The sequence below is a fragment of the Pseudopodoces humilis genome, chromosome 2, assembly GCF_049639895.1.
Source record: "Pseudopodoces humilis isolate 2021_Gansu_Grassland_sample_001 chromosome 2, ASM4963989v1, whole genome shotgun sequence".
NCBI classification, from domain to species: Eukaryota; Metazoa; Chordata; class Aves; order Passeriformes; family Paridae; genus Pseudopodoces; species Pseudopodoces humilis.
The window spans coordinates 65,112,404-65,131,100 of NC_142201.1; the positions used below are offsets into that span (position 1 = coordinate 65,112,404).

An 18,697-nucleotide genomic window follows, 5' to 3' on the forward strand; every position below is an offset into this window, starting at 1 on the left:
ACTCAGGCTCACATTCTCAGGTGGACTTCTGTTCTTCCTCTTTTATTTTTTTTCCCTTGAAGAACTGGTACTTAGCAATCCTCAAAAATGCCATTGTGCTTTTCGCCTGTGGCTTCTCCTGATGCTATTTTGTTGGAACCTACTTGTTTCTATTCAAATCTGTCCTGAAGAGAACAGATGCAACTCAGCTGAAATCGTGATGACTATACCATCCCGTATGTCACCGCAGAGTAGAAAAAAATTAATAGCATCTAGTAAACTACAAAGCAAAATCAAATGTGTGCTTTCAGTTATCTTTGCTGTTTTCTGCAGTCAGAAAAATACTTTCTGTTCTGATGAAGTTTGAGAACAGGTGACCGAACACAGTTGATGGGGTTTCAACTGTTTGTATTTTAATATTAAATGTCTCTATATCTGCAAGTATAAACACATTGCTGAGAACAAACACTCATCTCAACCTGTGATCTCATCTCCTCTTTTGATTAAATTCCTCCATTTGCAGCAAAGGAAGCAACAAATTTACAACTTTGTCAGTGAGGGAAGATAGTCAAACAGTTGCTCTGTCTTGATTTACAGCTCATTTATTTCTACCAGTCAACATACATTGAATACATTCTGTTACAGGTTTAGGATTTCAAAGAGCTTTCAGAAGGGAAATGATGTTTCCTGATCCCTTTTAAACAGCTCCCTCTTTTTTCAAGGCCAATCATCAAATACAGTGAAAAGTGACATGCAAGAAACTTTTGTCTAGACGAATAAAATATTCCAAGCTGTAAATATGTTCATCAAATAAATTTGGCTCACGGAATCTGCAGGCTTACATTCATTATTAGTCAGCAAGTCCTTTGGCCTCTGTAAGGAACTAATGACCACCATAAGTCATTCCCACTTACCATACAACATGTCCGCTTTTAAAAATTGAGAATACCGACTCCAGCATCATCTGTATTATTTAGCAACAGCAGCTGCATTTCTAATGATGATATTTACACCAGACTTTCCAATTTTCCAAATTTGTATTTTAAAGCCTGTGTAGTTAATGGCAGAGTCTATCTTGTTTATGAGTGCATGGACAGCTTGGCAAGAGGTGTAAATGTGTTTGGGAAGTGTTCCTTAACCCCTTGGCCTGCTGGGCAGTGGTGCCATGTGGGGGAGGGCAGCTGCTGCTGCTGAGATCATCCCATCTCCGAGTTACGCCTGTGTTACGTCAATAACACAAATGGCAGTGACAATGCCATTTCTTAGGTCTCTCCAGTGACTTGGATCCAGCCATGAGAGCAAAATTTGCATGGGCTTGGGTGGCAGGACAGAGCTGTGCTCACACAGTGCAGTAAGGACAACAAGGCATTGCACCAGTCTGGGGTTGCAGTTCTATTAGGTCACACTTGGCATTTCACTAATTTGAATATTTGGCTTGGTTTAAAACCCAGCTGACCACAGGACCCAGTTCACAAAGCTGCTTATTATTTTACTGCAGAAATTGAGTGACATGTTACATTTTGAGCAGGGGAAAGGATAACCCAGAAAATGGCATGGCAAAGAGGAGTGAGATTGTGAATCCATTTCTCTTCCCCTCTCACTTGGCCTTTCCTTATGCTGGTGGGGAAGGGTGGCAGAGCTGCTGCCATTTTTCCTGCCCATTCCCTCCTACCCTCTGCAGGTACACCTTGCACTTCCTGCAGGTCAGAGCACAGGTCTCCTGGCCCTTGTACAGATCCCTGTGTATCCCACTCCATCCACTGTGCATTTCTGAAACCACAGGACAAAGCCTGGCCCAGGATGTCCTCACCAGTACAAGCAATTTCTGTCCCTGCTGGCCCTGCCCACCTGAGTACAAACTTCATGTGCCTAAAGGACGGTTTAGGAGCCCTTCATTTGCTACCTGTATTTGTTGAATGCAGGTCTTTTACAAGAAACCACTGGATTGTCCTGGTATCCAGTGAGAATAAGCTGCAGTATCAGTGAACAATGAGAAGGAGTTGTGTGGTATTTATGATTCAGCAGCAAAAGCTGCCCCCTGGAGGAACATGTCATTAGGCAAATGAGATAATGAGATGCAACTGCAAAAATACCTCCACACCTTCAACCATGAGCATTGTTATTGTAGTCGCTTTACTAAGTTAACCAAAGAGACTCAAAAACTGAAATACAGACTTCATACAGAACAAGACAGGAGTACAAATAAACAAAAACAATGTTCTTCAAGAATTAGTTGTGTTTTATAAACATCAATAAATACTGAAAAATATGTGAAAATTAAAAAGTAAGAAAGGAAATAATCAACAACTTTTAATTGTCCCAATATTTATAATTTAAGCAGAATTTTTTGTACTTTAGCAATAGGGATTTCATCCAGAAGTCCTTATATAATTAAAAAAGGAAAAGAAAAATAGTCAGCATATTGCTGACACAAGACCAGGGAAGGGGTCACAATTAGAGCAGAGAAATGACACATCCAGTTAGAACAGTATTACAATATGGCAGGAATACTCTTAATGAACACCGTCTATATGTGAGAAAGAGACAGCATCACTATTACAGGCAAGAAATGATGATCAGGTATCATTATCCATTGTCCAAAATGAAAATTAGTTAAAGGGGAAAAAAACAAGGAAACTTTTAAAAACACCTCTTGATAGTAGTCTTCTAAGGCAAATGTTGCATGCACTACTTCTCCAAGAAGCTAGACAAAGCTCTTCCATTCCCTGTGTGTTTCCTTTCATTTATTTTCATGAAGAAAGGTTTGAGAGAGCAGAGCGCTGGGAAGAAATACTACAAACCTCTAAATTAGTGAACGAGCTTCCAGCGTCACTATTGTATTCCGGGTAGGAGGAACTGGAAGAAATTATGTTTTTCAGCCTCTGAAGTGCAATGATGAGTAGCAAAAGGAGAAAAGCTAAGAGACTAAGGAATATAGAAACATAGACATAGACGTTGGATAAACGGCCAGGAGATGAATCCACTGAAGTTGAAAGGGATGTGGGATACAGCTCCAGGAAAGTCCCATTTTCCATGTTTCCCACAAATCCAGACGAAGGGTCGGGTTCTGACATTATTGGGTTTGTGTTTTAAAAATCGCAACAGATCTTGTATTCAAAGGCAGTTTTAGTGGCATAAAAAGGGTTTATTTTAAGGGAGCATTTTTCCATCACAATGGTGAGATGACAAGTCAGCCAGTGAATGAATTTATCCTTTACTGCTCGAGCCCAGGACAATTTAAGATTTTATTCTTCATAACTACAAGGGGGGGGAAAAAAAAAGTAAGGTTAATTTATTAGCAGATAATGTGCACCTGATATAATTTAGGTCTTAAGAGTTACATTTCTTAGCTCAAAGATGCAATTCTTAAAGGATTAGCTGGCAATTACCTTTATATCTCAATTTTCCAAAATGCAGGGATTAGGAGAAATCCTACTGAATCCTAATAGATTAAAATTGTCTCTTCCCAACCATGGCTTGTTTAATTGCAGAACAGCACAATCAAAAATGTACTTTATATGGGACAGAGGTATTGGAATCCACTGGAATTTTTATCTTGTGATGAAAAATCTAATCAAGTAATGAAACCCACTCTCAAAAATTCAGCTCCTCAACCTAGATGAGCAAAGCCACTCAACATCATGTTGATGATGAATCCATTAGCTACTTACTCCACAGTGTCTTGCCAGAGGTACCCAGAATTAGAAAATCTGCCAGACTTGCTTTCTTACTGTGTATTTATGAAGTGTTTTGAATGGTTTCAAATGTCAAAATGTACCTTCTTGTAATTCTGCCATGGAGATCTCAATGGCAGATGTGTTTCAGTGGAGTGATACAGCTTCTGACACCTACAAGCAAAATCCCAAGCAATGGGCAGCCCTGCCAGCCCAGCAAGCATGAGAGGACTATCTAAGGGCTTTGGACCAAAGGTTACATTCCAGATGTTGTTTTATTGTTTATTTAGTGTGTCTGTTGTTTTATAGTGGAGCTTTTAGTGGTGTTAAACATCCCAATAGCCTGCAAGATATGCAGGAGTACAAAACTGCATCCGCAAATACCAGATAAAAATATTCCTACCGTGGTGGTATATAACTCATAGTGACGCATAAGATATACTAAACTAAAACCATTTTTAGTTTAGTAACCCTAATAGTGTTTAGCCCCACAGGAAACCATATTTGTTGTACCTTGTGAAATAAGTCACAACAGACTGAACAAAGAGAGAACCTTATGAGATTATACTCCTTTTGAACTGTCCTTAATTTAGTGATATAAAATTAACGAATGGAACAATATGCGTTCATTTCATGTTCTGGAAATAGTTAAATGTGTTATAGCTAATTTATCCTTTCTAAAATATAGGCTTTGATACAGAAGATGTTTATTCTTAATTACTTGTCATAATGAAAATCAGATCCATTATTAATTGAATTGCTCTATGATAACTTAAGGAATTAATTCACATGAATTCTTTAACATGGCAGAAGTTGAAAGCCTTTAAATTTTTCACAAATTTGAAATCTGCTACATTCTGCTTTTACTACTAGCACTTGACCCTGGTATGAGGAATAACTTTGGCAATTTTGGGAATTTTTTTGAAGTTAGTGGAAAATTTATGGTATAAATAGAACTATTCAGGACCTCAGTTAAGCAGAGATGTGAGTGTTTTGCTAAATCAGATCTCTTACAGGTCTTACAACATCACCCAGGCTATTTTTAATGAGCATTTTGCAGTATAGATCAGAGACACTGTTGACTCTGATTCCAAATGAAGCCACGAGTAGCTTTATTCAGAGCACCACAGCAACCACTTCAGCTCAGGTTCCTGCTTCTGCTGGGAGAAGGTAAGTGCCATGAACTGCTTGTCTCTCTTACCCTGACCCTCCTGAAGAAATAACCCCCAGAGAATCAGATGGCAACTTCACCTTCTTGAGAGGTAATTTTATTTTATTTTTTTTTTAATTTCTGAAAACTAAATACAGTATCATAACATTTAGCCCAAACCTAGTCCCAAAAAATGATTGGGAATTTTGCCACTGACTTCCAAGTATAATGGCAAAGCTGATAAACTGCAATGAATCTGTTGTCTTTCTGAGAGCTGTAAACTGACCCAGGAAATGAACAACGGAGGTAAAGCTTTCACATTCTGTAGTGGTCCCTGCCTCTCCCTCATCTGTTTTTGGAAAGCTGAATTATTTTAAGGCAAAGAATGAATTGCAAGTATTGTTCCTGAATGACTGCAGATGGAGAACTCTGTCTAACAGGAGCTGGCTTTCCAATTAACCACTCTTGAAAACTCCTGGGACAGCAGAACTGGCACCTGTCTGCTGGGGGACTCAGATTTCGTGGTGTAGTGGGATCTGGATTACTTTGTCAGAGGCACCTCTGCAATGCCAGGACAGGGCTTGAGGAGGCTCCCTGAGTCCTCCAGTCCAGCCTCGCTGCTGAAAGCCCCAGATCATACTCTGCCTTTCTGACTATGGATGTCTTCCTGCAGCTATTCCTCCATTGTTACAAAGCCTTGCTGCTCTGCTGGGCAATCTGCCTAGAAGGTTCACACATTTCTGTAAAACAATTTGCTAGTCTAAGAAGGCACAGACTCTGCCTCCACATTCAGCTGGTTTTAGATGTAGAAAAGAGCAAAACTTTGTTCTGCTACTGTGATCCTCAAACATGAGGGTTGGCACAAAAGGAAATGCGCTCCTAGATACACAATGTCATTTGTACATCCTGGCTTTTCAACCAGAGCCACTACTTTGGTATATTCTCTCAGCTGTGCATTATTTCTTCATTCATGTCCTTGGTATAAACACCTTTCACAGGTGAAGACAACCACTCCTATTCCGCCAGCACTTTGTTTTCTTGGTTCTTCCTGTATTTTTTGTGACTACAAGCTGAGAAATACCTTGGCTGTTTCAGTGCCTTCAAACTGTTTAAGCAGAGAGACAAATTGACATCAAGGAAAATCAGTGTTTGTACATTACATAAATTAACACTTTTGTCACAATCTCCTATGAACTGTTTCTTTATAGGTAGAAGGTATCCTAGAAAGCCCTTATTGTAAACATCTCCTAACAGATGAGATCTTAATTTGCCTTTAACATAGTTACAACTGAGAGGTCCCTCGTCTGGCCAAACTTCAATATGCTGTAACAGGGCAGGAAGAGCAGGAGGGAGATTGTGCACCTTCCCAGGCAATATGGTGATGCCAGTTCTAAGATAAGACTTACTCATCTCATCCCTGAAGATGTGTTGCCCCCCTCCCAAGTTCTGCTGTCATACTGATTGGTTCCAAAAGCTGGCAGCAAGTTTTCACTAGATTGATATATGTATGAAGGCCAGGGAGTTCCTGGTTTAATTCTTTCATCTTCCCCCTCACCACCTTCGTTTTCTACACTTATTTCCTTCCTATATTACCAATATTGCCCTTCCAGCAAACATGTAACACAAAACACTTAATGCCAATAAAAATATGTTTACATGCTCATGCTAAAGGACTGAATGAGTTTTACGTACCAGGAATGCTTCAGCTTTGAAAGGCAAAATGCTCTAGACTGGAAAATTGTAGCAGTTTAATATCATGCAACTAAATAAGACAGTAGCCCTAGGCAGGAAAAAATATGTGAGCAACATTTTATTTCATTGAAAATGTAGGTAGGAAAGGCAAAAAAACGACTTCTAGCTTGGGGTTTACCAAGAATATGTTCCTTAATACTTCTTCTTAGATCCATGCCTTTGGCAATTAAAAGACCACAAGTAAGTAGCATGCTTCTTTTTCCCATTACAGATAGACCTTCCAGGAGCAGAGAATCCCTTTTCCACTCTGCCTGGGAAACAGGATCAATTGCCAACTGACTTGATAAAGGAGTCAGGAGAAGAAAAACTATTTCCTGCCACAAGCAAAGTTTTCCTTTTAATTTATGATCTAATTTCATTTTTTATTATGATTTAATATTATATAAATTTATGTCTTTGAAAATCCAAGATGACAAGTACCCAGATGGTGTGGTTGCAGATTAAAATCAAGTTATATTTTGTTTGGGGGTTTGTGTGGGGCTGGAAAAAGGAAACGCTCTGAGCCATTAGGATACTCAGATTAATTCAGATGGTCTCCAATGATTCTCTAATTTACATTTCCCATGGATCTGTGGATTATAGAGTCATTTATATCAATGTAAATCAAAGACATCGTGACCTGGGATCAGTCCCAGAACCCATGAGTTAAATCTGGTCTTTAAAAGTAAAAGAAAAATGAGCAAGGAGAAAGAATAAAACACTTACAAGCAGGAAGAAGGTTTGGAAAGAGAAGCTGAATGTCCAATGCGGAGGATGTGGCTGGTGATCACGCCCAAATCTAAAGCAACTGCATGCTGAGAAAAGCCCCTATAAAAAAGCAAATAAAAGTGGAAGAGTTTAGTAATAACTACAATAATAATAATAAAATAAAGGAAGGACAAGTGCTGAATTTTGACTGCTCTTACTGGCAGAAATTTCAGACAAAAAACCCCCAAAGCAACTGGAATCCTGGCTTGTGTTTTATTCCTGCTAACAACATCCTTCTGCTGCCCAGTTACAGCACAGCATGTACAGTATCAAAACCACGATCCTGAACTCTGCTTTACAGACAGGCTTTAATAATAGCTTTCTCTTCTTCTGCCTTGTGCTCCAGGACCAAGACAGACATCTGTTCCCTGGCACCTTTTTAAGCACTAGAGCACAATATCTGCTCTCCAATTCATTTCACATTATACCCTAAGGACTCCTGCCAGGAATCAGGTCTTTTGGATTACACACTATTATTTATTCATTCTCTTTATTTCCGACTATCTGCAGTTTAAATTTTCACATACCTGAAATATCCAAGCTGAATATGTTATATGCACAAGAATAGCTAGAAGAATTTTGTGTGCTACATGCATTCAATACCTAAAATGAAAACATGGCCCCTGAATTGTTTTTTAATAAAGTAAATTCAATTTCTTGTGTATGAAGAAACAGTCCCAAATGATACAGATTAAAGCAGGAGAGGGGCCACTCTTAGAGAGATTTTCCCCTCTGGGAGAGAAAAGACACTTTCACAATCATTGTACACCTTAGAGCTCTGCCCCTTCAGCACATTTGGTTTGACTGCATTAGAGAAGCAGATCTCTGGGGACGGATGCTGATGCATTGTTGTGCTGCTTTCATCCCTTCAGTCACTGAATCACTTCTGGTGGAAGCCTCTCCAAGTTCAATAAAGAAAATTATCTAGTGCATCTGTTAGAAGACAGTATTGTTGAAATCCAAATGTTTTGATAACATTGACTATACTAATGTTCCACCCAAAGGGAGTCAGACAGCTTCTTGAACAACTCTTTGTGAAGGAGAGGTAGGAGGCTGTAGGTGAACCCCAAAGTCAGCTGCCCCAGAGATGGACCCAGCATATTCTCTGGATGTGAGGGCATTCACCCTTGTCACCTTGTCCAGAACTGCTTCTGAGGCTGAGGGAGGTGTGGTACAGGATGGAGAGGGGGTACAGCAGCCACTGTATGTGTTTGCTCTGGCAAATACCTCACATAGCCAAGAGCTCTACCCTATGCCCCTCAGTTTTGTCTGCTTGTAGCAGAGACCCTTTTTCCTCCCCTTTATTTCTTTACTGGGGGAAAGTGGCATAGATCTCTGCAACAGGTCTGTATCTTCAACCAGAGCAAATACAAATTATTTTGCTCTATTTTTCTTGCTTTGTTAGTCCATCTCCCCCCAGATATACAGAGCACTTTGCCAGTCTAGGCCTTCATTCAATATGACAGTGCCACAATCTCCAGCAAGGCAAGGGGACCAGAGCCTACCAAGTCTTGGGCTGATTAAACACGAAGTGAAAAACACAAGACATCCTCCAGGCTTCCTACATGCAGGCATTCATATTCAAATGGCAAACGCCTCACAGTGAGGCAGGGAGGGCAGAGCTTTTAATTATCTTTGAAGAACAGAGAAATACTTGGACCAGAACATCAACAAGCTTATCTTCAGAAGACCCCTTGCCATAGACAATTGTATCCCATAGCCCTTCATCCTCCTGCACCACTCTAATGTCCCTCACTGCTATTTTTACTGTTTCAGCTGCAGCAGTAGCCTACAGAAGGATTGGGCCCAAACAGTGTATTCATTCACTGTGCCAGTAAGATATGCAAGGAGTAGGAATCTATCTGTTCCCTGTGTGTCTCAGGACCTGGAGAGGGGTAAGGAGTCTCACTGCTGTGCCTCTGAGACCTTAGATAGAGAAATGGAACCCTCCTGGTCTAGCCTCCAATGAGACCATCAATCTGAACCTCACCCAAAGGACACAGTCACCAAGGAGATCAGTCTCCTTCCTGTGCTGGTTTGTTAAAATCTTTTTTTCCCTTTTTATTTTTTTTGTTTGGAAAGTTTCCTGTGAAAAAATATAGGTTGCTGAAAAAACCCACCCCAAACTCAACAGCCCACTCTTTGCTGACCACAGTGATGGGCTGTATTTGATTTCTTGGTGTCCATCCCAAATTTATCCCCCTTATTGCCACTCTGAAAAACTTTTGTTGCCACTCTCAGCCAAATTCAACCCAGGCAGAAACCTCAAAGAGATCTGAGCTCCTAGAGTTTGATGACAGTGGGTGATCAGGCAGAGAAGACATGAAGCCATTTGGTTGCCCATAACAGCTTTAAATCTTGGTAATTGACATCTACAGTCAAAAACAGCCACTAAGGTGTTACTGTCAAAGTGAGAGAATCCAGGTGCTCAGCTGGAAAGGAGGTCCAGGGCAAGGTTAGCCAGGGAAGAGGAGAAACCAGCAAGTGTCAGGAATCCTTAACTTCTGTGTTTTGTGTAATGGCTTCTTGATTGACTTATTGCAACATCTGATTTGGGAGTTTTGATTGAACAGAAAATTTAGTGTAGTGTGGAATGGCTGCTTAATGAGAAATGAAAATTCCATTAAAACCCATTTTCCTCAGTGGAACAAGTATATGAAAGTATTTCAACTGCTTCTGCCTTGTTGCTTTCTTTCATGGTCGAATCATCCCATTCCTGCTACCCCTTCTTTCCAAAGGCTGTGTGGAGCATCCCACCAACTGATAAGCCTCTCAGGAGATTCCATCCAGCACACGTGTGTGTGGCAGAGCGGTGATGTAATTAATCTCTGAACAAACAAAAGTTAATTAAGCTGTGCTACTTCACACCTGACTCTTCACATGGGCTCCCAATAACCAGCTTTTTTATTTGACACAGGCAGAGCAGCACTGGACTCCACAACTGAGGCCAAGTGGCCAGGGCAGTGGAGCGATTTTGCACTGTGTTCACCCTTCCTGGAGCCACCACACTTCTCATGGGGCAGAGCTTCAGCTCCTGCACCTTGTTCACTCAGACCAAAACCTACTAGATAAAACACCAAATTCCAGGGCAAGCAGTTCTTGCTATCAGAGCTTGCTTTCATTTTCCATCACACTCATGTGTGAAACTAAAAACTTGCAGTGCTTAGACCCTCAGATTCAGATTCAGGTAGAGGGGGGAAAAAAACCCTCAAAAATATCATACATATCCCCTTCATCTTTGTCCCTTTAGGACAAAGCGTGGCTAAATCTGGAACAGAATGGATTTAAAGTCTCTATTGTGTCTCCCAGAGCTGCAGCGCATCCTCCTGCCCGATGCCGATGACGTGGCTGCACGCACCAGCGTACCTGAGAGCCCTCATCTCCCACACTCCATGCGGGCACGTCCACTCCTGTCTCGGGAGAATCCTGGGCAGACTACAGCAAGGAGCTCTGCTGAGCAGTAAGTGCCCTTCAACTTTGCTAGTCAATGGCTATTGGTCCTTAGCTAATGAAGCTGTGACCCAGGAAGTAGAATCCTGAACAATAAGAAAACACTTTCCTATTGCAAAATTCAGCTGATATACTGATTTCAATATATTTTATAAAATCCCCAGGTATAAATCACACATTTTTATAAATCACAAATTTTATAAATTCGTATCGCACCCAAAAATGTCAAGCAGATTTCATTTTAACCTTCCTGAGAACCTTGTCAAAATATAAAGCTAGAACACAATTTTTTACACTTGGTTTAACAGAAATTCCAGTTCATGCATCATTTTCAGATTATTTTTTTTTCTCTCCCAAAAAATGCATTTTCAGTAGCAATTACATCCTGTACACTTAAATGTCAAGAGAGTTTTAGGCACATATGTGTTATCACAGTAACTCTGCTCACTGTAACTCTTCCTCTTGACTCGGGTACCATGGCATGCTTTACCAAGAAAAGTAGGAAGTCACCCTTCTCCTTTGATTCTCTGTTTCCCCCCACTGCTGTAACAGAAGATCCCTATCCCTCACACCATTCCTTATTTTACTGACACGGGCTGCATGCATGCCCTCCCCTGACAAAGGAACCATGGCATATCTGTGTGCCTAATACTCACATATTGTCCCTGTTTGCCAAACAGCCTGCAACAACTTAGGCAAAGAGACAACACGATTGCAAAGGGAGCTGCAGCGAGCCACGCTGTGCTGTGCAAGCATAAGGGGGCAGGGTTGCACCTGAAATGCCAAAAAGAGCAAGTGAGGATAATGTAGGCTATGGAAAGAGAGTTTCTGCTGGTGCTAGATGGAGTGATCTGTTCAATACCTGCCTCTCAGATGCCCTAGCTTTAGGGGACACTGTTGTGCTCCAGTGCAGAGTAATTCCAGTGGCAGGGATGGTGACAGCACAGGTAAGGGATTGTCTTAGCATCTCACCAAACAGCTGCTGAAGGCATCAAACCAAAGCAAATGTGCTGGGACATTTCAAGGAAATAAAATAAGTGATGGACAAAGTACCTATATGAAGCTACAAGTAAGCACAAGGTGAAGCTTGGAGGAATGCAAAGATGATGGCGTGAGGGAGAAAGATGCTGAGAGCACAGTCTGATCAAAACCCAGGGGTAAATCTTGGGAAAACAGGAGACTTGGTACATCATGTACAGGGTGACTGTCAAGGACACTTGAAAGCAAAACCTCAGACTGACGTGTCCAATGCAGGAGGAAAGGGGGAGCAGCAGAAAGACTGACAAAGAGGGGAGATGCAGATGAAGTGGCAGGCTAAGAGATGGGTTTTGCAGCAGCGCCATGGATCGACTGTGTTGTAACAGGATTTCCTCTGTGCAAGCCAGGAAAAGGAGGCAACCGCAGTCATGAAGACACAGGGGGAGGACTGCTTGCAAAAGAGTGCAGGAGGTAGAGGTGAAAACATACTGACTTTTTAGTATTTAGATTCCAAGTCTCAGACCTATCAGAAACACTAGATTTTTCAGCATCTTCTGAATGTACTCTGTCATTGAGATAATTCCTCTTCTGCTTCTGTGTAGATGGGGTGCAAGGAGGAATCTTGCATCCGTTGCTTCCTGCCTCTGATGGGGAATTTACAGAATACAACTTAAAATTTGCACTGCCCCAGTAAGACCCAATCATGAACAAAGACACTTGGCTGAGGTGAGTTATCCCAGTTCAGCCTTTTACAGCTGAAAAGGTTGAAAAAATGCCCATGGCAGTAACTTCCTAAGCCAAATATATTCACATACATACATGGTGATAGTACTAGATTAGACCTGGATGCTGAGTAGCCCAACACCCCTTCCCCAGCAGTTCCAGGTCCTGCAGGATGTATCCTGTTGACAGCAAAGCACACATACTGGATATAGCAAGTAGCAGCCTGCAGGCAGGTCGGCCTGTGTGCCAGAGCACAGGAAAGCTGGGGAAACATGACAACCAGAAACCATCCCTAAGGGGAGTGAGCCCTTCTAGCCGTAATAGCAGAGAGAAGGCAGCTGGTGGTTTCAGGTTGCCTTTTGTTTCGGTCTGCTCAGGCACAGGAAAGTTAAAGAGTGGGTTCAAAATTACTGTAAAAAGTAAAATTACAAGGAAACGGACATGACACTCCAGCTGGATCCCTTATCATAATAAAACTGCCAGCACTCTATGCATGTTATATGGTCCAGATTTTACACATTTCTCCTATTCACCTTTCTCCCATTCTGCTAAGAATTAATTCTGTTAAGAATTAATTTAATAATAGCTAGTATGCATTCCTAATTGTCTTTGCTTATATAAATGTTAATCGATCGGCATGGCAAATTCTCAGCCCTTTACCACAATTTTCACAATTTCCCTCTATCTGCAAGGGTAGGAAGAATTTGCTTCACTTGATTTCTGTTTCAAACTTTATTACATCTACCAAGGTGATGTTGAAACAGCCTGCAGCTTTTAAGCGCTTGCAAATGGCACATTTCTGTGCACTCATCCTCTGTTTTTTTTCCATGCTGTGCTGTCTGAGCTCAGCTCTTCTCACACTACATTGGACAGGCACGTTACAATTTATTTGCAGAGGGAGCAATCCTCTCCCCGTCATCTTTCTGCAAACAATGTGAAAGAGCACACGGGTGGCAGTCTGTGCTCATGCCCGCTGAGCCAAGAATTTGCTTGCACAGTGATGACCCAATGGTCTGCGGTATCACAGCCCTGGGCTGCAGCATCTTTCAGCAAAAGACACCAGCCCGTGCCTCCCTTCTCTCCACATCCCTCCTTCCAGAAGCTGTGCAGCCCCGCGCTGTCCCCACGCTCTCCCAGAGCGTTCCCCTTTTTGCTTCCGCCGAAAGCAATTTCTCAGACCCAAGAAGCGTTCGTTCAATTCAAGCACTCTGCCAACCCGCGAAGTGAGTTAGGCTCAATACAGGTTCTTTCCAAAAGACGTTTGTGAAAGATCAAGCACAGGCCACAAAACACATACCTCGCTTAAACGCTTGTGAAAATCAAATGCCCTTGGTTACAGCACAAGACGGGCAAACCGCTGAGGATGCTCCCTCGGAGCAGCACCACGGACGAGGCACGGCGGGAGCTGTTCCAGGCCGCTCAGCAGCTTCCCAAACCCTCCGGGGACGCGGCGGGACCCGCCTCAGCCGGCGCGGCACGGCGCCGGACAGCGGGAGCGAGCGGCCCCGGCGCCGGGAACGGGCGAGCAGCAGCGCTCGGCCACCGGGCGGCTCGGCCGCCTCGCACCGAGAGCACCAACAACGCGCACCGGCCGAGGGGCAGGGGAGGAAGAAAACACCCCACACCCGCAGCGTCGACCTCCCTCGAAAGCAGACGGCCGACGCCGCCGGGATGCTCCGGCTCGGGATGCTCCGGCTCGGGACAATCCGGCTCGGGACGCTCCGGCTCGGGATGCTCCGGTTCAGGCACAACCGGCAGCCCGGCACCTCCCTCCCCGCAGCCGCCCCGCTGGGGCAGCTCCGCTCTTGGTCCCCGCTCCCCGGCGCGGCTCCAGCCCCGGCCCCGCCGCCGTCCCGCACGGCCGCGGAGGCAGCGCCGCCCCCGGGCCGCCCCTCGCCCGTCCCCGCCGCTCCCGGGCAGGGCTGCGGGGCCGCGGCGGGCGGGGCGGCCCCAGCGCCCCGGACGGGCCGGTCTGTGCTGGGCCAGGGCCTGGGGCGGGCCGAACGCACCCTCGGTGAGAGCCCGGGAGGGGCGCTGCCCTCACCTGCAAGTGGGGCCAGCCCCCCCCTCACCGGCAGTAGGGGATGGAAGTCACGGGCATCGTACAAACCCCCACAGACACCTGGCTCTTACCGTCCCACGGCTGTCGCGCAGCATACACCCCTGAAACGAGCCGGGGCTGGTCCCTTAAAAAAAACAATCCCATATTAAGTTCGTATCCCACCGGGCAGAGCTGCCGGTGGGAAATGCGGGCTCCTTCAGAGAGTCTGCAAAGGGGTCAGATCGGGCACCGTAACGGGGACCTAGCGAAGGAGTGGGTTAGAAAAGAGGTTTCCTAGAGAGTGGAAACTTGCAGATGACTTTCGAAAACTCTGCCAAGTTTTCGTCCGTCTGCTGAGACCCTCAGGGATACTCTGACATCATGTGCACTGAAGTGAATTAATAATTGTGCTAAGATCAACTGAGATAATAAGGTAGTGTAAATGAGAAGAAAACCTGTTTTCCCTAGTACATTTGGAGAATGACTTACCTACAGATATCACATGCTCTGGAATGAAATACTGAGAATACGTTGGCTGAGTTAGACACATTTCCTCTCATGGACACTGAGGAAGGAAAGGTTCATCTGGCTTCTGGTACACTTGTCTCATCCACTATGGCTTTTTTTGGCCAAATGACTTTACTGTGGGTTAGACACCAGCGATGAGCACTGTGAAGAGCAGATGGGGAGTTTAATGCACCCTCTGCAGCTCCGTCTTGTGTCTGGCTAATGTCCATGTGCAGTTCTGAAAGGATGCTGGAAAAGGTTGTTCTTCATTTTGAATTGCTCTTAGGGAGCTGTGCAGTCCATAAAGTGCTGCAGAGGCACTTCTGTGAGACGTGCTCTGATACAGTCTACACAGTTTCAGTAGAAGAGTAACTTGGAATGTCATGAAACAGTCAGTCCTGGAGGAATAAGACATATGAATAAGAAGGAAAAAGACAAAGCTTAAAGGAATAATCATTCCCAAGGATGAGCCATATTTCTCCTTGATAATAACCAGTGAGTGCAGAGGCATACAATAGGTGGGTTTGGCTTTCAAGTGGCAAAAATGCTCCTTATTTCACCTGTGAAAAAGGAAATCAATGTTTTTGTGGGTTTTGGGTGGTTTTTTGTTTTTCTTTTTGGGTTTTTTATGTTTGGCTTTTCAGAGTGGAAAGTAAGTCACATGCATGGCATATGAACAAAAAAAGAATAGAGTATCAGCTAGTGCAATGATATTCCTAACCTGGAAGCAGACCACTCTCTCACTTCAACTTGTAGTTACTGCAGAAAAGGGCATATTTGACAGTGAACTTGCTTATTACATTAACTTCTGTGGAAACAGCACACGAAGCCTGTTGGAACTGTGGGGAAAGAAATGTTGTAGACACTTACTACAGTACTGGCAATGGTTAGATTAGAGGTGAAAAATCCTGCTGGAACCATTTTGAAAAATATACAGAGAACTTGCTATAACCTTTCTTATTTGTATACTCAGACTAGTGGCAGAGACTTTCTGGTACAAGCCCTGTGTCTGGGATGTCACTGGATATAAACAGAGACAGATGGTGCATTGAAGTTCTCAACATTGGTTTTGCATATAGATAAGTTCCCAGGTACAAAATTCTAAGGAAATAAGAGAGCCAAAAGCGGTAAAGAAAAATGTTTGAATCTTGAAAAAAATAAAGAAGTCAGTGGAAAGGTTTCTGTTATAGCTCAATTATTCCAGCAGTGGAATTGCAACCTGGGACAGACAGCAAGAATTTTCCTAAGGTCAAGCAGGGAGAAGAACAGAAGGAAAGGCAAATGCAACAGAGCTGAAGTGGCTGCTAAGCCAAGCATGTTGTTGCTAGGACTGGCCAGAAAAAACCCAGTGCTTTCTAAAGGAAACAAGCTATGATTGCTTGGACTTGTATTACTTTTGTAGATTTTTGCTCAAAGCTTAATCTACTGAAGAATGAGAAAATTCCTAAGTGCTTCCTACTGATGAATGTACTTACCCCACAGCATCAGGCATAGTCACTGGTAATCCTTGGCTCTGGAAGAAAGTAAGAAGTCAGATCCAGATCTATCCACTGTGTCTCACAATCTCAACATGTGCAGTGTAGGCTAGGTCATATCATCCTAGCTTGTTCAGGTACAAGAGATACATGTACTTAGGCAAGAAGTGAGAATTATTTTTTGCAGCCGTGCTCTGGTTTTTCATTCTTTTCCTGGGTAAAGCACCTCTCAAGGGGAGGTGCACAGCGCTGCTAGAAGAGGTTATGGTTTGTTCAGCAGAAGAGACAGAGCAGGGCAGAAAGAGGAACAGGGCAGAAAGGCTTTTGTGCTTTTTGGAGGTCACTGCTGCTTCTGTAAGTTTTTTAGCCTGCACTACATCAGGGTTAATCACTGATGTCCTGCCACTCTTTGTGACTTGTTAATTTGCTGTGATCTGCTCAGTGACCTTGGGTAAAGCTGCACCAGAGCTGTCAGCAAGATCAGGCCCCTCTCACCAGCACTGGTGGCTGCGTCAGGACCTCATGCAGAGGCTGTGGCAGCAGGAAGCACCGCAGCTCCAAAGTAATTAAGTTGCTCTTTTATTGCTCTTCCTCCTTCATGCTCTCTATGCAAACAGCACAGTGTGAGTTGGCCCTTCCTCAGGTCAGTGTCTTTCATGCAAAATGCGTTTCAAAATGTTTTGCAATGGTAAAGCATACCAGGAGTATTAAACAGAGAAGTGGGAAGACAGATATTTTCAGACAAGTTTTGAAAGAAAAATGACAGTAAAGCAGAAAAAAAATGCATGGAATCTTGAGATGGTGAGAATAATAATTTTTAAAAAAAGTAACAAATGGAGCCACTTTTTTTTATTATTATTTTTTTTATATGCAGTTGCAGTCAGATAAATGCTGACTTTTCCTTGGAGTCAGAGCAACACGTTGAGGGACTTGGATTGGTCTAAGGTTCTGGAAAGAGCACATCATGAAGATGTAGCTTGACTGATACTTAGTGTGATTGGGCCTCCAGGGTTCAGTGTGCTTCCTGCTGCTTACTAGGCTGTCTATGAGACAGCATGGCTGTAGTGGATAGCTTTTAATAGCTTTTTTTACAACACAGAAAAATATGGAATATTACATGTTATTGTTGTTATTATTACTGATTTGATGGTTCTTGATATGATTTCCTGTACCTGCTCAGAGTCATTCATGGTGGAGTAAGCAACCAGCGACTGTAAAAACTTCCAGAGAGAGTTCTTACAAGTTTGAGTTCAGGAGTTAGGTGTACATGACCATCTCAGGTGTCCTTAAAGACATTTCTCTTTCTTATTTTGACTATCTAAGGAACTTAGGAACTTCCTCAGAAAGGTCTGCTTCATTACACTCCCAAGATATAGGAATATAGCAGTTAAATGAACTAAATCCCATCCAAGAAAATCAGATCCTCATCTGTTCAGCTGACCTCTCCACTTTAAACATTTACACGTAGAGAATGCAGTTCTACTGAGACCCAGGTTAAAAATAAAACCTTCTGCTATTTGGACAACCAGTGAATACTGTGCCTCCCCTCATTCTTCACCAAGCTCCCAGGAGAAGGCAGCGAATGGCAATGCCATCCTGAACGTGATTATGTCCTCTTAGTGCCTGGATTGGCACTCAGCTTGTAACACTGCCTTCAGCACCCATTTTGTCTTGTACTTTATTGTGGACATGGTGGCTGAAAGCTAATGAGTTTTCAGGGTAACATTTTCCCATACTGAAAAGGCTTTGGCACTATAATTTGCATAAACTTTACTATTTAATAATGGCCAACACAGAAAATAGGAAACATCTTTGAAGTCTTATTGAGACAATATTTAACTTCTAATTCCTCCATCACATAAAAGCTACTTGTTAATGCAAGGACCAGCTAAATGAATTCTAAAGCTCAATTAACTCCATCGTTAGATGTTTTTAAAATACTGTTAGACCACTATTAGGTGCAGAATTCTCCAGATAGCTCTGGTCTTTTTAATTACCTGAAAAAGGAGCAGTCACTGAAGTTCATTCATTCTCTCCATGCTTCCTACTAATCCACTTACAAACTTTGCCATTGAGCAACCTCAGGAGAGGCTATCTTTAGTGATACCCCTATGGAATAATGGGCTTTTCATTTCCCTAAATGTCACTTGCATCATATTAATAGATTCACATTCTAATAGGAGGACAAGTGCCTCATACACTGCTTATCTGTGATATAAAA

The 18,697-nt window shown here is 43.0% G+C and overlaps 1 protein-coding gene across 2 annotated transcripts; it reads right to left on the bottom strand.

Annotated features, from left to right (window-relative positions):
* Window positions 1–565: 565 nt before the first annotated feature.
* On the bottom strand, window positions 566–13,954 carry SERTM1 (serine rich and transmembrane domain containing 1). 2 transcript variants are annotated; one of them, XM_088051479.1, is made up of 4 exons: window positions 13,751–13,954; window positions 7,261–7,362; window positions 6,496–6,583; window positions 566–3,237 (listed from the first exon to the last, which is right to left on the bottom strand). In XM_088051479.1, the coding sequence occupies exon 4, from the start codon at window positions 3,051–3,053 to the stop codon at window positions 2,730–2,732; it is 324 nt and encodes a 107-aa protein (XP_087907605.1). In that variant the 5' UTR covers window positions 3,054–3,237; window positions 6,496–6,583; window positions 7,261–7,362; window positions 13,751–13,954; the 3' UTR covers window positions 566–2,729. The 2 variants fall into 2 exon arrangements, with proteins under 2 accessions (XP_087907605.1, XP_014116213.1); XM_014260738.2 differs by lacking the exon at window positions 6,496–6,583.
* Window positions 13,955–18,697: the final 4,743 nt, after the last annotated feature.

What these genes read in the sequence shown, in the direction of transcription:
- SERTM1 (XM_014260738.2), bottom strand. Translation starts at nt 3,053, where the DNA reads ATGTCAGAACCCGACCCTTCGTCTGGATTTGTGGGAAACATGGAAAAT.